At 48.2% G+C, this 26289-nt stretch overlaps 1 protein-coding gene across 14 annotated transcripts in view; it reads left to right on the top strand.

Moving 5' to 3' along the window:
* Positions 1 to 26289, top strand: part of MYO18B (myosin XVIIIB) — a 239503-nt gene that overhangs the window by 130906 nt on the left and 82308 nt on the right. For all 14 annotated transcript variants that reach the window (XR_010836953.1, XR_010836954.1, XR_010836950.1 and 11 more), the window contains 3 exons: positions 2288 to 2398; positions 6756 to 6860; positions 15880 to 16032. Coding sequence is in view for 7 of the 14 variants with exons in the window: in XM_067015387.1 (XP_066871488.1) it covers positions 2288 to 2398; positions 6756 to 6860; positions 15880 to 16032 (369 nt within the window). In the remaining 7 variants the exon portion in view is untranslated. The remainder of the gene's footprint in view (positions 1 to 2287; positions 2399 to 6755; positions 6861 to 15879; positions 16033 to 26289) is intronic.

The raw sequence follows: 26289 nt of genomic DNA, 5'->3' as shown, positions 1-26289 counted from the left end.
CCTCACTCAGTCAAACCCATATTTATTAAGCACCTACTGTGTGCCAGGCACAGGGTGGATGCTAGGGATGCAGCTGTAAGCAAGGGGAATGTGGTCTCCGCTCTGCTGAAGGTTATAGTTATGCTGAGTGTTACGGGAAGGTTTAACTTGCAGATCTGGTTTGGGGAGCAGGTTTGCAACAGTCAGGGAAGACTTCCTGGAGGAAGTGACGTTTACTGAAGCTGAAAGCTGAAGGATGAGTCTGAGCTGGCTGACGAGGAGGGTTCCAGGCAGGGGGAACAGCCAGTGCAAAGGCCTGAAGGCAGGGAAGTCACGTGGCATTGAAGGAACTGCAAGATGGTCACATGCAGATGGGGTCTGTGTGATGTTAGGCGAGCCCCCTGTTTTCTCTAGACTTTAGTCTCCTCATCTGTACGATGAAGTCAGAGCCTTGTCAACCCCCTAGCCTCCCCACAACCCCAGCTGTGAATCTGTGAAGGTTCGTGAAGGAGGTGGGATATCTGCACAGGTTGTTCTGGGACGTAGAGGGTGGAACAGCGTCACAAAGCAACCCAGAATCAAGAATAGAGTGAGCACTCTGGAAAGTTGTGTTACCTCTTGAAGATGCCACCAGGGGACCACTCGGTGCTCGGAAGCAGAAATGTGCTACGGTGACCTCAGGGACCCGGGGCTGAATGCAGCTTCCCAGTACCCCCGTCACCTTACACAGGAGGCGAAGCTGACTCAACCCTTTCGTCCATCTTCAGCTTCACCCATCACCTCACACCGCACTGGGCTGTTGCAGACATCCAGGAGATATTTATTGATTACAACATAGCACTTTTTCCAGGAAATTTTACGTTAACTCATATAAGCTTGACATAAATGGTATTGCAGATGTCAGGAGTGTCCAAGAGGCTAGGGAAAAAATGAAAAAGAAATATTACGTTTACTTGCTTTAAATGCTCCTCATTTTGGATTATCTTCCCATAACCTCTGTCATTTTAAAGGAGGCAGGGAAGGAAGTTGGCATTTAAAGTGAGCCTGCTTCCTGCCGGGAACTACGATAGGGGCTCGGATACACACTATTCTTCTTCCTCTTCACCACAGTCCTATGTAGTAGAGAATATCATCAATGTTGGGAAAGACCACAGTTGTCTTTTTTCGACTGCATGTCCATGTTAGAGAGGCAGCAATTGTAGCCTCATGAAAGCTTGCTGGGAGGTGCCAGGGCAGAGTAGCAAATGGTGAGGACGTTGTAGTTTCTACAGTCTGACCCTCTGCACTGGTGGGCCCCATGCTGCTCCATGGCCAACAGCATTGAAGAGGACAGATCAATGAAAGCTTAACAGTATAGGTTCCTGAGGCCTGTACCCTGGAGATTCTGACCCAATAGGTCTAGAGTGAAGCCCTGGAATTGAAATTTTTTTTAAAAAAGGCACCAGATAATTCTAATATGCCACAAAACTTGACAGGCAAGAGCTTGGATCAGTCTCTCAATTATGAAAATCAAGAAAGTAAACTCTTGAACTAGAATTGGATCCCATGACTTCTGCCTCCAGTTCTAGAGCCTTTTATGTAAGATGGCACAGCTTAAACATCACACGCAGCTCTTTTCCTGCCCTCAGCAGGTGTTGGAGGCTCTCATTGAAAAGACTCATCTCCTTAAGGGGAACACAGTTCTTGGTTATGTCAGGCTTCCGGGAAGGGAGGGAGCAGTCCTTACTCTGTTTTCAAAATCATGGGGAAAGAAGACGTAATCTTTTTGTGCCAAGCGTTGTGCTAAGTGCTTTGTATGTCATTTCATTTAATTCTCACAAATGTATTTTAAGAAGGCTGTTTTCTCCAGAGCAAGGTAACTAATCAAAGGCAAAGTGAATTGTCAAGGTAGCATCTTGGGCAAGTTATCTCCCTCTCCAGGATTTCCTGTCTTCATAAGTAAACGTTTATTCTTCTATCCATTCACCCACCTCTCCGCCCACCTAGAAGAACTTCCCTGATGCCTGCTCCAGGGACGACAAATTTGTTTCATCCTGAGAGTGCTGAGAAAGATTCCAAAATGGTATCTAAACTCAGTGGCAAAGAGTGTGATTGATTAGTGACGCTATGTTCTGACCACAGAAGGGATAGAGGCAGTATTGGGGCTATTTATCTACCATCTCTGACCCCCCTGGGTGCCTGGGGCGGGGTGGGGGGGGTAACTTGGCTCTCATCCCTGCAGTCCCCAAATGAAAAGTGCAGCGGAAACGCTAAGAACCACGTGGATGGTGTAGGTCACCCTCACGTGCTGTCCTTGCCGCCCCTCCAGCTCCGCCAGCGGTTTGAGCTGGAGGTCGAACGGATGAAGCAGATGCACGAGAAGGACCGAGAGGACAAGGAGGAGGAGATGGAGGACATCCGCCAGTCCTGCCAGAAGCGGGTATGTGAGCCACGAGCACAGCTGTGTCCTGGGGTCCCGGCGGGGTCAGTCTGGGTGCCTCTTCCTTAAAGTGAGGGGAATCCCAGGGCCTGGGCACGGTCTCTTCAACCACCTGAGAGCTTAGCTTCCTCAGTGCTTTCAAGGGTGCTGGAGTGGACGTACCTGTCCTAACTGCGATCCTCTGAAACTGTCCAGCATAATCACCCCAAGATTTCTACCAAGAGCCCACAGTGCCATGTGACTGATGCTTTGGGTAAGGATTTATATGTTTCAGGAAAGGGACCAGACCCTTCTGGCTATTTGCCTTGCACAGCATTTCTTACATTTTATCCAAGCTCTTCGGAGACATTTCAAACAGTGTATAAGAAGGCAGTAAACCCTTGAAATCTTACCACCAAGGCACCATCATTACTATTTTTTTTTTTTTTTTTTGCGGTACGCGGGCCTCTCACTGCTGTGGCCTCTCCCGTTGCGGAGCACAGGCTCCGGACATGCAGGCTCAGCGGCCATGGCTCACGGGCCCAGCCGCTCCGCGGCATGTGGGATCCTCCCAGACCGGGGCATGAACCCGTGTCCCCTGCATCGGCAGGCGGACTCTCAACCACTGCGCCACCAGGGAAACCCAATCATTACTATTTTTAAATGTTCTTCCTCTCTCTCTCTCATTGTACCCACACGTGCATATTTGTAGAGATATTGTTTTACCTAAATGGGGTCATGCTGCTTTGAAGCCTGCTGTTTTCCCTCGGAAGTTTGTCCTGGGCGTCCTCTTATGTCAGTAAACGCAGATCTAATTTACATGTTCAGTGGTTTATAAAAGTGTTCCACCTCAGGCGTGTGCTCTCTTTAATTCTCTTGTCATTGGACATTTAGGATTTTCTGTTTTTATGGCCAGTGCTGAGACAAACCTCCTTACAGATGCATTCATCACTGATGTGAATGTGAGATGAACCTTGAAAATGGAATTGCTGAGAAACTTTGGGTTAAGCCTCATTCAACAGGTTTTGTCTGGGCAGGATTTCTGTGGGCCTTTCATAGCCTTGGGTACATTGTGAATCTCCAAGAAGGGGCCAAGTAGCATTTCCCAAGGTTGACTCCGATTATTAGTTCCCTAAACAGATTCTCTACAGAGACCTCCAAACTTCAGGGCCTGAGAGCATGGGTGTTGGAGCTCATAGGCTCTTGGTTTGAATCTTTGCCCTTCCAACTTAAACAGCTGTGTGATTTGGGGAAAGTGATTTTAAACCCTCACCTCCAGCTAAACTACACTCCATTCTCTGTATCCACCGCTGGTCACTCAGAGCCAGTTTATAAGACACACAAAAAGCCAATGTTGCTACTTTATTTGGAGTCACAGAGGCCTGGATCAAGTCCCAGCTCCATCAGCTATCAGCTGTGGGGCGTTGGGGAAGTCACGTAACCTTGCTAATAAGCCTCACTTGTCTCATCTGTAAAATAGGATAATGATGGCCCCCTGCAGGGTCACAGGGGAGATGCAAGGAGATCACAGATGTGGAACTAGTGCACAGAGCTTTGTAATGTTACCCTTGATGGTTGGAAACTTATGAGCAATACCGGTGTGTGTGTGGATTTTCAGGTAGCTGGTCCTTCCAGAAGAACCAGGGAACAAACCTGGTGGTTGCCTTGCTCTTGGGTGTGACTAATCCATCCAAGAGAAGGAGGGTTCAGGGACTCGGTGCTCTGCAGATCCCCCCAAGAGCATCATCCTGGGCGGGGCTGGAGGAGGCCTCAGTGGTGTCAGGACCTCAGCGGAGACGGGACCCTAGCGGGCAGGTCCTGGGCAGATGGGGTCGCCTCGGCACCCTATCATTGCTCTGGGGTGGGAGGGGAGTGAGTAAGAACTGAGCCCCTCTCCACTCCCAGTGGTTGGTGCTGCTGCATCTGCTCCCCTTCCTGCTCCTCAAATACTCCTTTTGGGGCCCCTATAGAGCTCAGCCCCTCTGGGGGTTTACATGGATCATCCCAAGGGGCCAAGTGCATTCCCCCCAGAACTCCCCAGAGTTGGAAAAGAAAAGTCATAGATTGTAAGTTCAACCAGACCTGTGTGCCCTTGAGTAAGTCTTGTAACTTCCCTAAGACTCAGTTTTCTCATCTACAAAATGGGAGCAATAAGAGAAAATGTTCTACCTTACCTGTGCTGTTGTGAGAATAAGATGAAAGAATGGCGGATGCCTTATAAACAGTAAAGTGCTGGGAGTTATCATTGAGAGGCCAATTTCTGCTTATTTTCCATTATTGCATATTTGGGAGAAATGAATGAGATTCTTTGAATACCCAGTGGGCGCCATGTTTCAGGCTGGGTTCTTTATGTCTGTCAGCTTATTTAATTCTCATAAGCACTCTGTAAGGTTTATAGTCCTGGTTCTACAGATGAGGAAACTATAGAGTTCCAAAGGTGAAGGGTCTTCCCCGGGGTTTACCTCAATGGGAAGTAAACAAGCTCGGACTTGAACTTAGGTCTGTCTGGCTCCAAAGCCCAATCTTTTAACCAAAATAACTAGATTTCAAAAGTTTTTTTTTTTTAATTTTGCAAATGTTTGGACTATGGAAGGCCATTTAGGAGGCACTTGGTAGAAGTCAACCTTGGGCATTGCTGCATTCTTTAGCACTTCCTGCACATGAACTCACCAAAGGCTCTGATAAGTACTGCATGGAAGGCCCTGTTAACTCAGTGGCTCCCACACTTATTCTAGCATGGACTTCCCTCCCTTCCCCCTGCCCACACACAGTATACGTGTGAACACTATGTGGAAATGTTCTACAGAGCACACTCCAGAAAACTTTGCCTTGCTTGATGCATAATTTTTATTGTATATTTTTCAAAACGAGTTTCAGCTTTTGCAGTCTTCATTTTAAGCAGGTGTGAGCAGAGTGCCTTGTGTCTCTCACTCTTAAAAGAAAACTTTGAAATGAACTTTCTTCTGAAATGACCACCCATCAGTACTTGTTTTCTCTCCGTGGGTCAGGAGATGGAAGCCCCCAGTCCCTGGAGATGTGACCCAGACAGACCCTCCTGAGGCTTTTCCATGGACAGATTTATAAAGGGGGAGGGTGAGGTCAGAGAAAGGTGTTTTTCTCCTATGACAGATACTAACATTGACTGCACATCTAGTGACTGCTCTGCTCAGTCTGTCTCTCACCATGGCAGGAAATCAGTCGTTAGAGACCTGGGTGGGAATGCTGATGGCTGTCTGGTGTGGCACAAGGGCCGGGAGACAGAATGCTGACTGTTCTCAGCAGCAGTTGACGTAGGAGTCTATGCTTCAGGACCGCTCTCTGACTCAGTTTGCCCGTCTGTGAAAGAAGGTCGTTGAGAGCACAGGATGGAGAAAGGAAGAAGGGGTGAGAAAACACACATGAGAGAATCTGGTGCAGAAGAGGATGTGCAAAGCACCGTTATAGTGGGGCGTACGCTTTAGCCGGGAGTGCCTGCCTTTGCTGGGTGATTACCGAGAAATCAGAGCCAATTGTAAACTAAATGAGTTGCTCGTAGCCAAAGGTCTTAGTCAGTTTGGGCTGCTATAACAAAATATCATAGACTGGGGGCGTGGGGTGGGGGGAGCTTAAACAACAAACATATATTTCTCACTTCTGGAGGCTGGAAAGTCCAAGATCGAGGTGCTGGAAGATTTGGTGTGGGGTGAGGGCCCTGCTCCTGGCTTGTAGATAGGCGGCTGCCTTCTCACTGTGTCCTCACACAGTGGAGAGAGAGAGGAAGCAAGGTCCCTGGTGTCTCTTCTTATAAGGGCACTAATCCCAGCATGGGGGCTCCACCCTCATGACCTCATCTAAACCTCACTATCTCCCAAAGGCCCCAATCGACAAATAATACTGCATTGGGATTAGGAATTTTGGAGAGACAAACATGCAGTCCAAACACCAGATAATCTCAAATGCAACTTTTTTTTTCTTGCTGCATCACAGTGTATTTAATAAACGAGGTGAATGCATTTTATTATGCTGGATACAGTGTTTTGCAGAGTCTTAAAAAGTCAGAGTGCCGAGACTTGTAACTATTCAAGCTGGGTCGTGGCAGAGGAAGGAGACGTGTTAGGAAATGGGAAGGGAACTGGGGGCGGGGACTTCACTGTGAATGGCAGGGGGCTCCCCGTGATTGGCCAGCTCTCCCCATAGTTGTCTGGCTCCTGAGCTTTTAGGCTCCCAAGTTCTCTGACAGAGACACCCCCTCCTAACTGCTAGGGGAGCCATTGTGGAACTGGGCGAGGGGCCATGAACTCCACCCCCCCACCCCATCCTCTGGAGCGTCCCTGCCTCGTGGGGTTTGTCGGGTAGAGCCCTTGTATCCTATGCCTGCACCTGCCCCTTGTGCCCACAGCTCCGCCAACTGGAAATGCAGCTGGAGCAAGAACATGAGGAGAAGCAGATGGTCCTCCATGAGAAGCAGGACTTAGAAGGCTTGATCGGAACCCTCTGCGATCAGGTAAGAGGGAGACACCAGCAGGCATTTGGGAAGCGCATTCCCTGCCTCCGGGGGCCCTGTTAGAGAGCTGATTCATGGGGAGACCAGCTGGAGGGGTGGGTCTTAGGACCAGCCCAGGGTAGACCTTTCAGCTGGCCTCTGCCTGCTCCTCCCAGGCGCCTCCTTCTCCACCAGTTCTGTCTCTGCCCTCACTCACTGCCTCTTCAGAGGGGACCTTCCGTGGGGGGGAGTCTTCACACAGCAGGGTTCTTGGAAGAACCCTTGAGAATAAAGAGAGTGGGCCCAGCCACAAGTGACAGACGAGGTCGCCTTGCCTTCAGCCGCTGTCGGGGTGAGAGTCGAGGCAGCCTTTGCTTTGATGGGGTGACTGTGAATGGCTGCTGTGCTCAGAGCTGGCCTCGTGAGAACAGACTTTTGCTGAAGGCAGAGTCAGGCCAGTGGCGCTTTAGACCCTTAGCTGGGCCACTTCTGTCTCCGTGGCTTTGCGTGATCTAATGAACTGCTCTGAGCTGCTGGAGAGCAGAGCCTTGTGGGATTGTTGCCGTCGTCGCCGCAGACTGGGGTTGTCAGCTGCAGCACCGCAGACGTTTTGTTTGTTGGCGGCCGGGGGGAGGGGGGGGTGGGGGTGGGGGCGGGGTGCTGGGGGCAGGTGGCGCTGTCTCATTGTAGGCTGTTGAGCAGCATCCCTGGCCTCCACCCGCTAAATTCCAGAAGCATCTCCCCCAGTTGTAACAACCAGCAGTGTCTACGGACGTTACCACATGTTCCTCCGGGACACAGCCAACCTCCCTCTTTACAGAGAACCACTGCTGTGAAGGAAGCAGCCAGCAGCGCCCGGAGCCAGCTCCCGGTATCAGGTTGGGGGGAATCGCTCCTCCATGAAACCCCAACATTGGACAGGAATGCGGGTGGCTTCCATGATTTCTTTTTAAATATCGTAGGAGTGTTTCTTAACGTATCTGCTTAACTTGTGTTCATCGTCTTTTAATTAGTAATGCTCTTGCTGTCGGTAACCTTCCCACAGTCGTTCCTCCTGTTCACAGAGGCATGTGGGCCCCCTCCAGACGGTCAGCCAGGGCAGCCAGGCTTCGGACAAATAGGTGCTCACTATGTGGTTGTTTTTTTTTTTTTTTTTTTTTTTGCGGTACGCGGGCCTCTCACTGCTGTGGCCTCTCCTGTTGCGGAGCACAGGCTCCGGACGCGCAGGCCCAGCGGCCATGGCTCACGGGCCCAGCCGCTCCGCGGCACGTGGGATCCCCCCGGACTGGGGCACGAACCCGCGTCCCCCGCATCAGCAGGCGGACCCTCAACCACCGTGCCACCAGGGAAGCCCTGTTTTTTTTTTAATTGAGTAAATGAGTGAGTTCTAGAGTGGGACCCCTACAGCCGTGAGAGTGAGAGTCGGAAGCTGAGGAGCTCAGTGACAGGACTACATGATCTTCCTTCTTTGGGTTTTCTGGATTTTCAGCCAAGCAAACTGGGGCCACTGAGTGCAGAGCCACTGAGGCTCCTCTCCCTTTGGCATCAGCATGAGAGAGAACACCCCAGGATTTGATTCTAGAATGATAGTCGGAAATCGTTGGGAGAAGGTTGCCTTCTATCCAGCATGGTCTGCTTAAGAAAACAAAGGAAATTAATCCAGTAAAGAAAGGTTTTTATAAATATTGCTAAAATTTTAAGTTTTACATGCAAGGAGACGGTACCTTTAAGTGAATGAGGAGCTAATTTTGTGTTAGTCACCAAGCTGGAGCCTTTGAATAACTTGTCACATGGGATACTTCTCAATGTTTTAGTAAGACATTTGCCAAACACATGGGAAAGTAGAACAGACAGTGTAATTGATGCCTGTGCATCAAGAGGACGGGGTTCACATAAATTAACATTTTGCCGCATCAGATTCAGGTGTTTTTAAGGAAGCAGAGCATTTCAAAAACAGTTGGTGGCCCCTTGGCTTCCGTTCCTCATCTACCATCCCTTTATCCTTCCATCTTTTCGTCCTTCAGTCCCAGAGGGGACCGTTCTCCTGAGGTTGGAGGCTTGAATTCCCCTGCGTGTGTATTTGAACTTTATATAGTACATGTGATTCTGCCTTTACTTCTACTACTCCCCTTCTGTACTCTGTTTTTGAGATTCCTCCATGATAATACATGTAGCTCTAATCTGTTCTTTTTTAACTGCTACACAGTATTCATTTTCTTTAATCCTACTCTTCTGTTGGTGGATATTGAGCTGTTTCCATTCTAGGACGCAGAGCTACAGTGCATATTCTTACACATGTCTCCCTGTGCACGTGGGAAAGAGATCCTCCAGGGTATGAATCTAGAAGAGGAATTGCTGGCTGTTAGGAATGTACCATTTGGGAATTATTCGATGTCGCCCAGATTGTTCCTCCAAGTGATTGTCACGGTTTACGTTGTCACCAGCAGTTTTTTCTTTGCTACCACACATGCCCCCCGCCCCCGACCCGTGGCACTGTCAGGACATTTAAAGATCTTTACCAGTTACTGAGTGTTAAGTTGTACTGCTTGTCCCTCATGACTGGTGAAGTTGTGCATTTTTCACGTTTATTATGGTTTTCTCTTATGTGAGTTGCCTGTTTATAGTGTTTTGTCTTCACCTTTTTTTCTATTCATTATTCACGATTCTTATCCAAGATGCTAATCCACTTTTGGTTGTATATTTTGCAAATATCTCCTACTTTGTGGATAATCATTTTACTTTGTTTATAATGTTTTTCATATAGTCGCATTCATCAGTTATGGTTGATTCTTTTAAGATTTCTTTCCTTAACAGAGTTCATAAAGATATTTCATGTTTCTGAACATTTCTAAAGTTTTGAGCATTTTTAGGCCTTTAACCCACCTAGATTTGATTTGATTTGATTTTTTAATTAATTTATTTATTTTTGGCTGCGTTGGGTCTTCGTTGCCACGTGCAGGCTTTCACTAGTTGCGGCGAGTGGGGACTACTTTTTGTTGCGGTGCGCGGGCTTCTCATTGTGGTGGCTTCTCTCGTTGCGGAGCATAGACTCCAGGCACGCGGGCTCTGGAGCGCAGGCTCAGTAGTTGTGGCGCACGGGCTTAGTTGCTCAGAGGCATGTGGGATCTTCCCGGACCAGGGTTCGAACCCGTGTCCCCTGCACTGGCAGGCGGACCCCCAACCACTGTGCCACCAGGGAAGTCCCACCTAGACTTTATTTTGGTATGTGTGAGGTAGGAATCTATATTTTCCCGATATAGACCACCTTTGTTTTATTTCGTGAGTAATTTTTTCTACAATTTCCATATATATATGGCTGTGTTTGAGAGCTACCCATTCTGTTTAATTGGTTTATTCTTCAGTTCCTGCACCATGTGGGCTTAATGGCTGAGTTTGATAACTTGTAAACAGCTTATCTTTCTCATCTCTAAAATTATCTTATCTACTTGCGATCCTTTAATCTTCTTATTGAGATTCCATAACAAAGTCTGGTGGGGAATTTCAAATGCATTGGTTTGTAAGTTAGTTGGGAACAAGTGACATATTTTTTAAATATTGAAGTATTGCAATCATGAGCATGCTGTGTTTCTTCATATTATCTATGGATTTCATAAATATATTTTATTTTTATTATAAATTAATACCTTATAATAATAAAAATAATATTTATTTTATTGTATATTTTACTTTTTTTTCATATAAGTCTTGAGCTTTTCTGTTAGATTTACTTCTAGGAATCTTGTAGTTTCTGTGGCTCTTATAAGTAGAATATTTTTCTATACTTCTATTAATTATAGTGGTACATGGGGATATACTTGCTTATAATTGTGTTATAGTTTTCTCTTTATATATTTTGAGGTTATATTTTTAGGTGCATTTAAGTTTATTATTGTTTCGTTTCCTTGGCACATTGTACATTGTTTTTTTCTAATTGTTGTATGGTGTCCCTTTTTTCTCTGTGAATTATTTTTGCCTTATTTTATTTTGTGCAATTTCTTTTAGTTTGCCCGCAAGACCTTTTTTATCTCTTTGTAACCTTTCTCTGTGTGTGTGTCCCTTAAACAGATGGATACCTTTTAATGCAATATTTTAGTCTCTAATTTTTCATTGGAGAATTTAGTTCATTTACATTTATATAATCACTGATATATTTGAAATTACTTCTGTTCTTTTGTGTTGGGTTATTGCCCCCTTTCTTCGCTTCTTACTTTATTCCTTTCCTTCTTTGGGGTAGATTGATAATGTCTTCTATGATCTCTTTTGTTCTATTAGATAGTATCAGTTCCTTCATATAAATGAAACAAGTGAGGCTCAAAAGGTAAAGCACATTGCCCAAGATCATATAGGTTGTTAGTAGTGGCCTACGTGAATTCAAAGCGAGGTCTATCAATATATTATTTGAAAACCTGTATTTTTTAAAATTAAGTCTGACACCATGCTGCTTAAAAAGTGATTAAGGTTTAGTTAACTAGAATTACCCTTTTCTGGACCATCTTTTTTCCTAATGTTATCAGACAATCCAGATCTGCCATTAATTTGCTGTGCAACCTTCAGCTATATACGTTCTCTCTCTAAGCCTCAGTTTCCCCATCTGTAAAGTGGCTTGATTACCCCTAATAACATTTTTAGATCATTTGTTTAAAGTGCTTAGAGAGTTCTTTTATGACAGACATTGAACCAACTGCCCCAAACAGTTTACCCTTAATGATAAATGGTGAAACAATCCAGGTTGGAACAGTTTCCCACAACACTAAACATCACTTAGTTTTATTGGTTAATTATTCACCAGCTTTATCTAAATTTGAATCTTTGTGCTGCAAAATGTAAACTTGCAGAATGACATTTATTTCCCATTAACCTAATGAGTTTTGGGGTTTTTTTCCCCCCCTCCTCTTGCGTAGCAATTTATTATGAAGGGGAGGATGACTTGGTCTGAGGTTTCGTTGTGAATTTGTTTGCAGTGTTCCCTCTGGAAAGGAGATGGTGCCAGTATTTTCAGAGTCTTTCTGGCAGCAAGGATGGGGTCATCCTGAATGTCCCTGATGCTGACCTGCCCCACAGGAGAATTAAAGGCACTTTAGGATGTGTGCAGAGCAAGAGCAGATACAAAAATGAGGAAGGTGCAAAAGCATGTTGCTTGAGTATAATCATGGCAAAGAATCTGGGCTCTCGAGTTAATAAGTCCCGGCTCAGATTTCACCAGGCACTCTGGTGCAGTGGTTAGAGACTCGAGTTCTAATACTGAGCTGCCTGTGTTCCAGTCCCTGGGTAGTCACTTAGGAGCAGTGTGGCCTTGGGCTGATCACTTACCCTCTCTGTTTTATCGGTTGTGCCTCCATTTCCCTATGACAGTACATAGTGAAGAGCTCCACACAGCTCACAAGACATGAGCTGGCCCCAGGGAACTTCTCTCATTCTGTGACTTGCCCCATCCCAGTGTTTTATACCCTCATGCTAATCACCCAGAACCTCATATTCAAGATGGTTTCTCAGCTGTGCCCCTTCCTGCACCTCATCTAACTAGCTCCTGCTTATTTGAGACTATGTCTAGTCCCATCCCAGCCTTGGCTGGGATGCTCCTCTGTGCCTTCATAACACCCCCCCCCTTTTTTTAAAATTAAAGAGCAAAACATAATCTCTTTAATTGTGTATTTTACTAAAATTACCTCTTTGCAGTCAGAGAAGTTGGGTTCATATCCTAACTCTGCCACTTATGATTAGCTGTGTGATCTTGGGCAAACGGCTTCACTTTTGTAAGCCTCAGTTTCATCATCCATAAAATGGGAATCATAATACTTCACACCCCATAGATTCACCATGCGGACTCCATGTGTTCATACCCATAAAGCATTTAGAACAGTGTCTGACACTTAGCAAACCCAAAGTGTAAACTATTACTATTTTAATAAAGGCAATAATAATAATGTCACTTTGAAGAGACTACCACAGGAGTAAAATGAAGTAATATGTGACAAAGGGCCTGGCACCATGCCCAGTCCTCAACTCCTCAGCTTAGGAGGAGATATATATGATATATATAAAAATACACACACACACACACACACACACACACACACCTCAGCATTTTAAACTTAAAGCAATAAATCTGAGAACTAAGAGGCTATATCCTAAGAACCAACTCATTTTTCAAAGAATTCAGAACTGGCGGTAGAATAATAATGCAAAGTCTGGAGGAATACATTCCAGGTCATCAGACAGTACTCATAATCTTTTATATTTGTAAAGCATGTGACAGTGTACAAAGTGCTTTTCGATCCATTATCACATCTGATCCTTGTCTTATCTCAGCACAGAGGATAGGGAGTTTTTTTTTTTTTTTTTTTTACCTTTCCCGTTATAGATGAGGAAACTCAGATGGGCATGACTCAGCCTCAGTCCCACCCCCAGCAAGTGGTGAGCCAGGGTTTCAAGCCTGGGCCACCTCATTCTAAATCCCAAGTTCTTTCTAGAATATTCCGGGGCATTCTGAGCATCCAGGAATTGGTTGCACAGATGTCGAGGGGTGTAGAAACTGGCTTCCATGGATGACACACCTGCACCCCATTTTCCTGAAAACTCCCCATCTGACGAGTGGTGCCATGTTCCTTCCCCTGGTCTCCTGCAGAGAAAGGGGCTGAAAGAAATTTCAGAGACAGTAACCCCAATGCTTTTGAAGCAGGTGTTCTGTTTCTAGGGGAGACCGTGGGCTGTCAGGGTTTCATCGGGGCCCTACCTGATTCTGCACCTCCCTTGGTTTGTCTTGGCCTGTACTGTTGGCCACTGGGAGTTGTTAACGAATCTAACTCGCCCTCCCGTGCCAAGTCCAGGCTGCGGCTTCTTCAGGAGACGCGTGGCTGTTGTCTTGGAGGACAGGATCCTGGGGGAGGGAATGTGCTCACCTCCAGGCAAGGTCCCTCTGCAGAAAATGGCCTGTCTTTATACTAGCAAAAGAGACCCCGCTAAGGGACAGAAAAGCTTGATTTAGACCTTCCAAAGCAGCACAGGTATTTCTAATACCATTGACTGATGTGTGACATACATGCAGGGAAGCACACCTTATCCCACCTTCACTGCTCATTGAATTTGCATCAGCTCTTAAAGCCGGCACCCAGATTAACACCACAAACAACCCCCGCTCCTGTATTACCCAGTCACTGCCCCTCCAGGTTAACTGCTGTCCTGACTTCTGTCAGCAGAGGGCCTCGCCTGACATGTAAGCTCTTGCAAGGTGATGGCTATGGTACAGATTATGAGACAGAATAACTTTGGATCCTTACAGGCTGTGATAACAGTCATGACAGCAGCTCAGATTTGTTCTGCCTTTACTATGAGTCATGCTGTGGGCTAAACACCTGTTTAATTTCCACAGCAGCCCTGTGTGGTTGCTGCCATTCTTTTTCTTTTTTAACATCTTTATTGGAGTACAATTGCTCTACAGTGGTGTGTTAGTTTCTGCTTTACAACAAAGTGAATCAGTTATACCTATACATGTGTTCCCATATCTCTTCCCTCTTGCGTCTCCCTCCCTCCCACCCTCCCTATCCCACCCCTCTAGGTGGTCACAAAGCACCGAGCTGATCTCCCTGTGCTATGCGGCTGCTTCCCACTAGCTATCTATTTTACGTTTGGTAGTGTGTATATGTCCATACCACTCTCTCACTTTGTCACAGCTTACCCTTCCCCCTCCCCATATCCTGAAGTCCATTCTCTAGTAGGTCTGTGTCTTTATTCACGTCTTGCCCCTAGGTTCTTCATGACCTTTTTTTTTTTTTCTTTCTTAGATTCCATATATATGTGTTAGCATACGGTATTTGTTTTTCTCTTTCTGATTTACTTCACTCTGTATGACAGACTCTAGGTCCATCCACCTCACTACAAATAACTCGATTTCGTTTCTTTTTATGGCTGAGTAATATTCCGTTGTATAGATGTGCCAAATCTTCTATATCCATTCATCTGTTGATGGACACTTAGGTTGCTTCCATGTCCTGGCTATTGTAAATAGAGCTGCAATGAACATTTTGGCACATGACTCCTTTTGAATTATGGTTTTCTCAGGGTATATGCCCAGTAGTGGGATTGCTGGGTCATATGGTAGTTCTATTTGTAGTTTTTTAAGGAACCTCCATACTGTTCTCCATAGTGGCTGTATCAATTTACATTCCCACTAACAGTGCACGAGGGTTCCCTTTTCTCCACACCCTCTCCAGCATTTATTGTTTCTAGATTTTTTGATGACAGCCATTCTGTCCGGTGTGAGATGATATCTCATTGTAGTTTTGATTTGCATTTCTCTAATGGTTAATGATGTTGAGCATTCTTTCATGTGTTTGTTGGCAATCTGTATATCTTCTTTGGAGAAATGTCTATTTAGGTCTTCTGCCCATTTTTGGATTGGGTTGTTTGTTTTATTGATATTGAGCTGCACGAGCTGCTTATAACTTTTGGAGATTAATCCTTTGTCTGTTGCTTCATTTGCAAATATTTTCTCCCATTCTGACGGTTGTCTTTTGGTCTTGTTTATGGTTTCCTTTGCTGTGCAAAAGCTTTTAAGTTTTATTAGGTCCCATTTGCTTATTATTGTTTTTATTTCCATTTTTCTAGGAAGTGGGTCAAAAAGGATCTTGCTGTGATTTATGCCGTAGAGTGTTATGCCTATGTTTTCCTCTAAGAGTTTGATAGTGTCTGGCCTTACATTTAGGTCTTTAATCCATTTTGAGTTTATTTTTGTGTATGGTGTTAGGGAGTGTTCTAATTTCATCCTTTTACATGTACCTGTCCAGTTTTCCCAGCACCATTTATTGAAGAGGCTGTCTCTTCTCCACTGTATATTCTGGCCTCCTTTATCAAAGATAATGCTGCCATTCTTGTTTTGCTGATGAGGAGGCTGAGGCTTGGGGAGGAGAAAGGTCTTGTCCAAGGTCACACAGTGTGAGTGGTGGAGGCACGATTTGAACTCAGGGAGCCAGGTTCCAGAGAACTTGGACCCTGGCCCCTACGTTGCCATCTTAGCTCACCAGAGCCTTCCCTTGGCTTCCAGATCGGCCATCGGGACTTTGATGTGGAGAAGCGTCTTCGGAGGGACCTCAGAAGGACTCATGCGCTATTGTCAGACGTGAAGCTCGTGCTGGGGACCATGGAGGACAGCAAGACGTCGGTCAGCAAGGAGGAGCTGGAGAAAGTGCAAAGCCAGGTGGGTGTCACGGGGTCCGCTCAGAACCCCATGGGGAGGATGCTGCAGCCAGCAGGGGGAGAATGGTTCTCCCACCCAGATGGGCGTGGCCACAGCCCTGATGTCTGACTTCCACAGACCTGTGGGGAGGTGGAGGTCATTGCGGGGCTGGACGGGGTCACATGGATATGGTGGATGAGGAAGGGGGTTTATAAATGACTTAGGAGTCCTGTTCCCTTCTTCAGGGCTGACGCAGAGTGAGTTTGAGTCCTTGGGCGGATCAGGGCCCTGGGGCAGAATGGCTGAGTGCGGCACGCATGCGTGCCTGTGTGTATGCGTGGGTGCATGGTGACCAGTGGGGCTGGATATGAAACAGAGAGTGCTGATGCTGCAGATCCTACATGAGGATCAGCAACTCCATTCACAAGAGAGGTGACTCACCCAGAGTCCCACAGCTAGGGGGTGGCAGAGCCAGGATTCACACCCAGGTCTTCAGGCCCCACCATCCCGGGCCGCCTCCGAGAAGAACGGGAGGCGGATGAGAGGTGAGGCCAGGAGGGAGCTGAGCACCTCAGGAGACGTGATGGGCTCAGACTGTCCTGGTTTAGTGCTAAAAGTCCCGGGTCCCGGGCAAGCCCTCAGCCCCAGGGACACCAAGGACAGTTGGTCACTCATGTCTCTTCATGGCCATGTCAGAACCTTAGAATCACTTGTGCTTGAACGTGTCCCTTCCCTCAGTCCTCGTGGTACTACCCCTGGGGGAGGGCACATGATATTGTGCCCATTTAGCAGATGGGAAAGTTCTGTCCACAGGTGGGAAGCAATGCACCCAAGGTCACGCAGCAGGTAGGCGGCAGGGTTGGGATTCAAATCCAGGGCTCGCGATTTTAAGTGCAGCATCTGGGGGCTCTTCTGCCTCACCCTGCGTCTTCCTGTCTGTCTGACCGGCCTCTGTCGGGCAGCCAGGATGTCTGAGCGCTCAGCCGCCACTCAGGCGTCTTGGGTTCACGCGGCCCCCTTGGCAGGAGGCCCTGCATTCTGCCTGTCTTGCCTCAGAATATTCCTGGTGCCATCCAAGTCCCCCTCTCTCCGTAGGTGAATGTTCTTGCAAAGCAACCACAGTGGTTTTGTTTGTTCCTCTTTTCTTTTTTTTTTTTATTATTCATGAGAAATCTCCCTCTGCAGGGTTAAAGTGTGTGTTCTTGGAAAATAGTGGTATTTAGTGAAGTCGCCTTGAGCTGAATCAAAGAGCTTCATTCTTCTCCAAGTCCTTCCCCATCTCTGCATCCGGCTCCTATCAAAGAGAATTCACAGCCTTGGCTTTCTGTTGCTGTTGTCATGGAAATTGTTATAAGGATGGGATCGTGTGGACCAGAGGTCAGGGTACAGTCGCTTTGGCTGCCAGCACACGTGTCCCGCCTGCCAGAGTCAGAGCTAATCAAATAAAGTAGCGATGACATTGGGCGTTGCTGTCTCTCCTCTCCCGTGTACGGTGTTTGTCCTTTACCTGAAGCCTCCAGGGACAGAGGCAGGGAGAACAGACGGGAGCGGGGAAGGGAGAGGGAGCTAACTTTGCTGCTGGCTGTGTCTTCATCGCTGGGTATGGTGCTGGACTGTTCCATTCATTCCTTCATTCAGTATTTATGCAGCATCTACTGAGTGTCAGGCGATGTGCTAGATCTAAGTATATTACGGTTAGTAAGACAGGCATGGTCCTCTCCCTTTGAAACTGACGTCTCCTGGAAAAGAGGACAAGCAAACAATGATCCAAATAAACAGAAATATCCCACACCTTAATTCAGGTAGTAAAGAAAATAAGTGGGGTTATGATAAATAATAAAGGGAATAGGGAATTGCACGGGGTCTCGTTTAGCTTGGGTGATCAGCTAAACTCCCCTGGGAGAAGGAGAAGCAGGCAGAGGCCAGAACGTGCGGGGCCTGGGAGGTTTGGATTTTATTCCAGGGGTGATGAGAAGACGTTGGGACGTTTTGAGCAGAGCGTGACATGATCGGATTCCGAGGATCACTCCTCTGTGTGGGGAAGGGATTGAGGAAGGATGAGTGCATGCCGTTAGGAGGCCGGAGTACCCCTCTAGGCTGGAGGAAAGGGTCTCCTGGGTTAAATGGTTGTGGGGATGGTGAGAGGAGGCAAAGTGGGGGCTGGTTTGGAGCTGACAGGACTGATAGATGGTCGGGGTGGCAGCAAGAAATGCATTACTTAGATCATCCTCACCAGAACCCTAGGAGGTGGCTATTTCTATTTTTGACCCATTTTACTAATAAGGAAACAGGCTCTGAGAGGTTGAGTAATTCACCCAACGGCACACAGCAGCGTATGTCTTAATGCCGCCAGTGCCGACAGTTCTGTACCCACGATGTTGACATTTTTCAACCACCTACTATGTATCAGGCTTTTACTTGGAATTTTCAGAGTCCCCAGACTTGGCTGCACGTCCGATAACTTAAGTACCATTTAAAAATCACAGATTTGCAGGCCCCCCCTCCTCGTTTTTTCTTCCCATTGAGACCCAGGATCTACATTTTTAAAAATTAATTAATTTAATTTTGTCTGCGTTGGGTCTTCGTGGCCGCATGTGGACTTTCTCTAGTTGTGGCGAGCGGGGGCTACTCTTCGTTGCGGTGCACGGGCTTCTCATTGCGGTGGCTTCTCTTGTTGCGGACCACGGGTTTCAGTAGTTGTGGCACGTGGGCTCCATAGTTGCGGCTTGCAGGCTTTAGAGCACAGGCTCAGTAGCTGTAGCGCACGGGCTTAGTTGCTCTGCAGCATGTGGGATCTTCCCAGACCAGGGCTTGAACCCGTGTTCCCTGCATCGGCAGGTGAATTCTTAACCACAGCACCACCAGGGAAGCCCCAGGATCTACATTTTCAAGAGTCACATGAGGGGACTCCAGTGCTGGTCTTAGGACCACCATTTGGGAATCATGGGTCTTGTTTACCCCTCAAAACACACTTTCAAGTTCCATGGCATAGGCCCATTTTGCAGATGAGAAAACTGATGGTGAGGTTATATTAGTGTGACAGAGCCTAGTTCAACCTATTTTACAATTCATTAAATATTGAGTCAGGAGAACTGGATCCCGCCCTTGCTAATGTGACCTTTGGCGTGTGACAGGACCTCCGGGAGCCCTTCTCCTGAAGCGGAGCCTCGTGTCCCCTTCTCCTGAAGTCATCGCCTCGTGTCCCAGGCGCTTGTGGGGGTGGGGGGTAATGAGGTCTAGCCCACAAAGGCTTGGGAATCTTGAACACCCTCTGCAGCCTCTACAGCTCGCTAACCATGGTGCCGGGTAACCTAGAGAAAGGCTTTCTCTCTGAGGGAATGCGTTTGAAAGCACTTGTTAGTGAACTGTGCGCGTTCAGCAGATCCTGATAAGGTGTCCACTCTGGACGAAGTTGAGGCCAGGCTGCGGGGATAAGGAAGAGCCCTTCCCGAGAGGGGCTCCCAGTCTAGGCGAGAGGCCAACCTAGGAGCAGACTGTGGCCAGCAGAGTGATGAGATCTTTCCTGGCGGAATGTTGGGGTTTAGCTGAGGAGATTGCCCTTGATTTAGCTGTGGGAGAGGAGCTGGCGGCTTCAACTGTCTCCTCAAAGGTGGGAACGAACGGCTGGCTGGGTAAAGTGCACGTGGGCCTTGTAGGAGGGACCACCGGGGGGGCGGGGGCGGGAGGAGACAGGGAGCGTGTTCTGCTTGGCCTAGCGTTGCTGGTGTGCAGCATCCCCCCGGGCAAGAGCAGAGAGGGCAGTGTTGGTCATCGACGCTGGAGTCAGCTCGTGAACGGTTTAGTGAGCCCAACTGAGGAGTTTGGGTTTTCTCTCAAAGGTGATAGGGAGCCATAGAGAGCTACAGAGCAGGGAAGGGCACGGTCAGAGGTGCTTGTAAAGAAAAACGGCAGGAGTCTAGGCCCCACTGAAGCAGTGATGTGTGGCATGCCAGAGGCCTGGGAGGGTCCCCCTGGGCAGAGCATCTCCCAGAGCCCCTGCCTTCTTCCCAGGAGGACAGGCATTCCCCTCTGCCCATTGCCCTACCACCTAGAATCCCGAGAAAATGATTTGGCTCTTTCTACCCAGTTTCCCTCCCTTGGGAGACTTGGCTCTGTCTCAGCTAACACCTGAGGCTAAAGACTGTGGGATAAAACATGGAAGACTTCCTGGAGGAAAGACACACACCTTGTGAGTTTACATCCTGCCTCTGCTACTTAATTAGTTGTACAATTCTGAGCAAGTCACCCTGCCTTTCCGAGGCTCCTTTTTCATACCTAAAAAAAAAAAAAAAAAAAAAAAAAAAAAAAAAAAAGAGCCTGTTATTCCCAGCTATTGGGCTAGTATAAAGAACCCTAGACCCTGGATTCAAAGGAATTCTCTAAATTGAAAACTACAAGACAATGATTTTTAAATGTAGAGCTGCCCCCTGGCCCCTGCGTCCCAAACCCTGGTGGAAGACTTTGGATCCTGGGCCCAGGATTTCACAAGACCTCGTGGACAGGTAGACGAGGCCATGTGTGGGGTGGGTCTAATGACACCTGTTCTTCAGGAGCAACTACTAATTAATTCCAGTGGAATGCTTCCACTGGAAACAAACTAATCTGGAGACAGAAGCAGTTCCAACAACGAAGATATATCATTGAGATAATCGCTGTGCATAAATAACACCTGTGAGCAGCAGATGCCCGTGCCTGGCTCCGAGGAGAAAGTGGAAGGTGATGTTTCCCCCCCCGGGCAGTGGCGGCTTTTTGTTTAAATTTGATTCATGCCTTGACCTTTGCCTCCTCCCGAAAGGAACTATGCTATTTGCTTTTTTTGTTTTGTTTTGTTAAATGGAGAAGCGTGTGCACTGAGCTCTTCAGTTGTTTACTTAACTCATGCCAGGGGGCCGTGTCCCCCCCCCCCCCCCCCCCCCCCCCCGCTTCCTCCTGAGGACAAAGCTGTCGCAGTCTCAGCCATTGTGCCCCCCTAAAGAGCTCTGGAATCTAGCCCCTCCTCGCTTCTCTCCGCTTATCACACACCACCTGCATCTCTCATTTGGAATTCTCTCAAGTCTGCTGGCCTCGGTCTTGTCCGAGCAATCTTTCTGCCCCCTGATCTTCGGAGAGAGATTTTTTTAAAATATAAATACAGTCATGGTTCTTCGCATTCATCAGTGGCTCCCCGTTGCCCTCAGAGTACAGTCCACGTGCCTCAGCGTGACCTTTAAAGATGCACAGTCCAGCTCCTACCTTCCCGTCACCTCTGACCGGCAGCTTAGACCGTCTTGGGGTCCCCACACCAAGCCACGCCTTCTGCCGGACCCCCGCTTCTCCCACTGGAACCTCTTTGCCTGATGGGCGTCTAGTCCTCCTCCGAACTTGGGTTCGGGCCTCGTCTCTAGGAGCCATCTCTGACCTCCAGGGCCCGGGCGAGGGGCCCAGCTCCTTTCTCTCAACGAGCTCCTGGGCTCCCCCCAGGACAGTCCAGATCATTCTGTCACAGTTACCTCTTTGCTTGAGTCACAGAAAGGTCAGAAGAGTTGGAGGTGGGTCTGGAGCCCCTCCCGTCGGCCGCCGCCCACGCCGGCCTCTCCCAGCCCGTCCGGAAGCCCCGGTGCCCCTGTAGGCCCCTCCACTGGGGGATTCCGGCTCGGCTTCAGTGTCCCCCCAGGTGGGCCCTCAGGCCTGGTGCATATTCCACACAGTGAACCCCCAGTGGTCCCTGCTAGTGCGCAGACGACGGAGGATCCCCAGCGCCCTTAATCGGGATGGTGGTCGCCAGGTGTCACCCGCGCTTCCATGGGGCGTCGAAGGTAACCAGCAAGCTCGGGGAGGACGGTCCTGACGGCAGTCTTTCGTGTGAGTGAGCACTTAGGGAGCACTTCACTTCTCTCCAGCCCGGAGCCGCAGAACAGGTGGCCCGGGTGTTTTATGTGAAGATACTTTTCTACAGAAAGACTGTGTTGGAGTGAATTGGTTCAATATTGACATAACCTCCTGTCAGAGGAGATAAAGTCCAAATCGTAATTGGCTAAAAACATGCTCATCCGGAGCCTGTTCATCCCACAAACGCTGACACTTCCCGGGCTGAGATGAATGATGTGTGGGAAGAGGCTGGTTCCGTTGCGGACGGGGAACGCCATCTACGCGTCTCTCCCGAAGGGCCTGGCACTATTTAGCAACGGGGTGCGGGGCCCCCGGAGCAGCCTGGCCGCGCACCAGGGTGATCGTAACCACGGGGTGGGGTGAGTCTCCATAGGAAGCGCCGGTATTAGGCCCATTTTATGTGGGAGGAAGCCCAGTGTATGAGAACCCTGCCCAAAGTCACAGAGTTTGGGGGGTAACTGGGATGTATTTTATTTTATTTTATTTTTTGTTTTTTTCGGTACGCGAGCGTCTCTCACCGTTGTGGCCTCTCCCGCTGCGGAGCGCAGGCTCCGGACGCGCAGGCTCAGCGGCCATGGCTCACGGGCCCAGCCGCTCCGCGGCACGTGGGATCCTCCCGGACCAGGGCACGAACCCGCGTCCCCCGCATCGGCAGGCGGACTCTCAACCACTGCGCCACCAGGGAAGCCCCTGGGATGTATTTTAAATAATGTGCTTTGAAAGAATCTCAAATTTACCGAACAATTACAAAAATGGTTCAGAGGGCCCCTTTGGGCCCTTCACCCGCGGGGCGCTCGCTTTTTACCGTCTTGCCACATTTGCTTTATCAGTTTCTCACTCAGCCACATGCTCTGCATCACCTGCAAACAAGTTACAGACGTGAGGCCCCTCTACCCTAATCAAAATCGGAAATTTTAACATTGATAAAATACGTTTTCTAATCCAGGGGTTAGTGAACTATGGCTCCCAGGCCAAATCCAGCCCGTGCTGCCTATTTTTTCATTGTTGTCTTGTTTTTGTTTTCCTTACTATAGCCTGAGAGCTAAGAATGGTTGTCGTTTTCAAATGGCTGCGTTTACAGTTAGATAAGTACCTGCATATATACTTCTATTTTGCCTCTCGGGCCTGCATGGCCTAAAATATTGTCTAGCTTGTCCTTGAAGGAGAAGTTTGCTGACCCCTGATCTTACCTGCCGACTATTCAAACTTTGCCTATTGTTTTACTGACGTTCTTTGTTACAATTTTTCTCCCTGTTCAGGATCCAACCTAGAATGTGTTAACGGCCTGTGCTGAGTTTCGTGATACCATCCACAGCGCCTGAGTCTGTCTTTGTACTTTATGACACTGGCATTTGGGGAGAGTGCAGGCCAGTTCTGTGGTAGGAGGTGCCTCCATCTGGGTGACCTGGAATTTGAAGCCACGTGTTTTTCACTTCAGAGCCATTTGAATTCTTGTGGGTCTGAGCGTGTTCCCGGGACACGGGACTTCTGATTTTAAAACCAAAAAAGTCCCAGGCGAACGGGTGAGCTGGTCACTGTAGAGCCAGCGCCTCAAGCCCGAAGTGATTCGGGCCTCTCCGAAAGGCCTGTTCTCAAAAGGTACCCATAGGTTTAGGGGAGAAGCCAGTGAACCGGATGCGCATTTAGAAGCTGTTCCTCGGTTACTCATCCGCTCATGTTACCCCTTGGCTGAATTCCCATCCTCCGCCTGTTCTCGCGTTGTGTCTAGCTTTCTTTGTTCCATTGATAGAGACGAGACCTGCTGATGTTACCATATGTCTTAGCTGCTTCATTCTCCTTGCTAGTTTATGAGACTGTATCACAGTTTAGTCACTTTGCTATTGATGGTCAAGTAAGTCATCTAGATTTTGGTTGTTAGGAATAGAGCTGCTGTGCACGTTTTCCCCATGCTCTCTTACATGGGGGAGGCACATGTGTGTGCATTTCCGTAGGGTGTATCCCTGGAGGCCATCCAGCCCCTCCCCAGTATGCACTGTCTCAAGCGGGCGGGGAGGGTGGACGGCTTCAGAGCTTTCGTTTGTAAAGTGAGGAAGGAAGACTTAATCTCTCCTGGTGCTTTTCAAGTATGTGTGTATTTTTGTGTGTGCAAAAGAGCCCTTTTATTAAAGGGAAGTCTCATGAGAACACCCTCTGCCCTGCCCACCCGGAAGCTGGGCCTTGACTGGGTTGCCCCCGTGTAACCTGGACAGACTTCCTTCCAGCTTTACAGAAAGGGCCCTGCTCGGGGCCCCGGGGTTTGCTGAACGTGTCTGTGGTGGTTCTCCCCATCCAGCTCATCTGCTCCAACAGGCAGGATCCTGCCCCCGCCCCTTGTCCTTCCCGTGGAGCCTCTCTCTGGACACCTGCCGGCATCGGGGTCAGAGATCTGTGCTGGTGAGGAGCCGGGCAGCGGGTGACCTCCCGAGGGGGCATTCGGGGCTCCTGCGAGCCACCATGGGTGGTGGGCGGCTCAGGCTGCAGATGTGGGCAGCCCTGCCGACAGGGGCCGGCTCAGTGATGCGCTGAGCTGCCCTCGCAGCCTTGCCTCCTCAGCACGTGGGTGTGGAGTCCCTACTGTGCGGGCCCCCAGAGGTGAGCAAAACCCAGTGACCCTCCAGAGCCCGCTGTCCAGCGGGAAGACAGACGTGGAGGCCCTCAGACGTTGTACTAATGATTTAGAGGAGCACTGGAGAGCTGCAATATAATTTTAAAAGGGGGAGGGTGTGAATAGGATGGGGGCAGGGAGAACCTTTTTTGAGTATTTTATACTGCTTTTCCAAGTGGTTTTTTTTTTTTTTTTTTTTTTTCTTTCTCTCTTTGGAGAGCACCTGTGTGTTACAAATCCATTGTCACCAGAGGGAAGTCAGGAAGGAAATTCTTGAAGTCTGTTTTATCATGTAGGACCCATGCCGTCCTTAGATCCTATGATATAGAGTTAGAAAGGACTCCTAAACCCTCAAAGAAACAGACTTAAAACAAGTAAAAGGACACCTGCTTTACTCAGCAGGTGGTAAGCACATGCCACAGGGCTTACAAGGAAAAGCTGTGCGTTTAAAAGAGACCTCAGTTCGTATCCTGGCTCCACTCACCGTTTGATAGCTGTGTGACCTTGACAAATTAACTGACCTCTCCGAGCCTCAGTTTCCTCATCGATAAAATGAAGATGAAACTGTGTACTTCATAGACGCGGTACATGTTACAAATGAACAGACACGTGGTCAGCATCCACATAAAGCAGTTATTTTTATTCCACTACTCATCCTGATTATTATTACTCTGAAGATGAAGATGATGGAAACAGTAAATCCTCAGAAAGCATTTCAGTGCATCCATAAACGACGGTTGTCTAGCACAATGTAAGGATAATCATGGAATGTTTCGTATATGCCCAAATTGTTGGAGATCAAGGACACAGAGAGTAACCACCGTATGGTCTGAGGCACTTTCCCTTGAGGCCACTGTCATCAGACTTCTGAGTTGGACAGACCATTGGTGGACCTGACCTGACATTTTTAATATGTTGCATTTGCTAAAGTTGTTCCCTATCAGGGCTGTCTGTAGTTTGAGATATTGGCGATTCCCTTCAGGGAAAGCCTTCCTACAGAAGGTTGACTCTTCCAAGTGCACTGATGGGATGTCAAGGCCTGGGATGTGTTGAGATCAGCCTGCCAAAGCCGCCATTTCTTAGAGCACTTCCCCGTGGCGTTTGCAATGTGGTATTTTTAAATCTTTTGAGTTGTTCAATCAGACCCAGACATCCAGATTCTAACTGCTCTGCTGAAATACCAGAATTTTCCCTCTTTCCCCACCTCATTCCGTGTGTCAACCCAACTCATCTCGTAGCTTAATAAGTCCAGAGCAAACATTTTACCCAGGTATTAAAAGTGGGCACATGGCATTGCATAGGAAAGTAATGCTGTTCATCGGTTTGTAGTTGCTGTCTGTGTGCTGGGAATCTCAATCGCCCTCCCACTGAATGAGAGGGGGTGGGTGCTGGGGAGAGAACGCCTGAGATGAATTCAGCAATAGAGAAAGACTGTGTGCAGAGGGGGCTGGTGGTGGCCCAGAAACAGCCTGGGTTTAGAGTCCCATGGACTTGACTCTGACCTTGGGCAAGTCACTCCCCTGCCCAGGCTGATTCCTCCCTTTTGCAGGGCTGTTGTGGGCTACAGTCATAATAAGCATCAAGGCCTGTACGGTGCCTGATATGGTTGGTGCTGGAGAAATCCATCCCTCCTCCTTCTCCCCATTGAACAGTCCGGAAGGGAGACTATTTATCCCACTATGAGGAGAGATCCGTACACAGAATAGTTAAATAGATGTTTGTTATTCTATCACAGGGTTTTGGAGGGAGCTACTTTGATCCAACTTGTGACAGAAGAGCATCAGCAAACACTCTCACCACAGTTC

The sequence above is a fragment of the Kogia breviceps genome, chromosome 15 (assembly GCF_026419965.1).
Source record: "Kogia breviceps isolate mKogBre1 chromosome 15, mKogBre1 haplotype 1, whole genome shotgun sequence".
Taxonomy (NCBI): domain Eukaryota; kingdom Metazoa; phylum Chordata; class Mammalia; order Artiodactyla; family Physeteridae; genus Kogia; species Kogia breviceps.
This window is presented reverse-complemented; position numbering and strand designations above follow the sequence as displayed.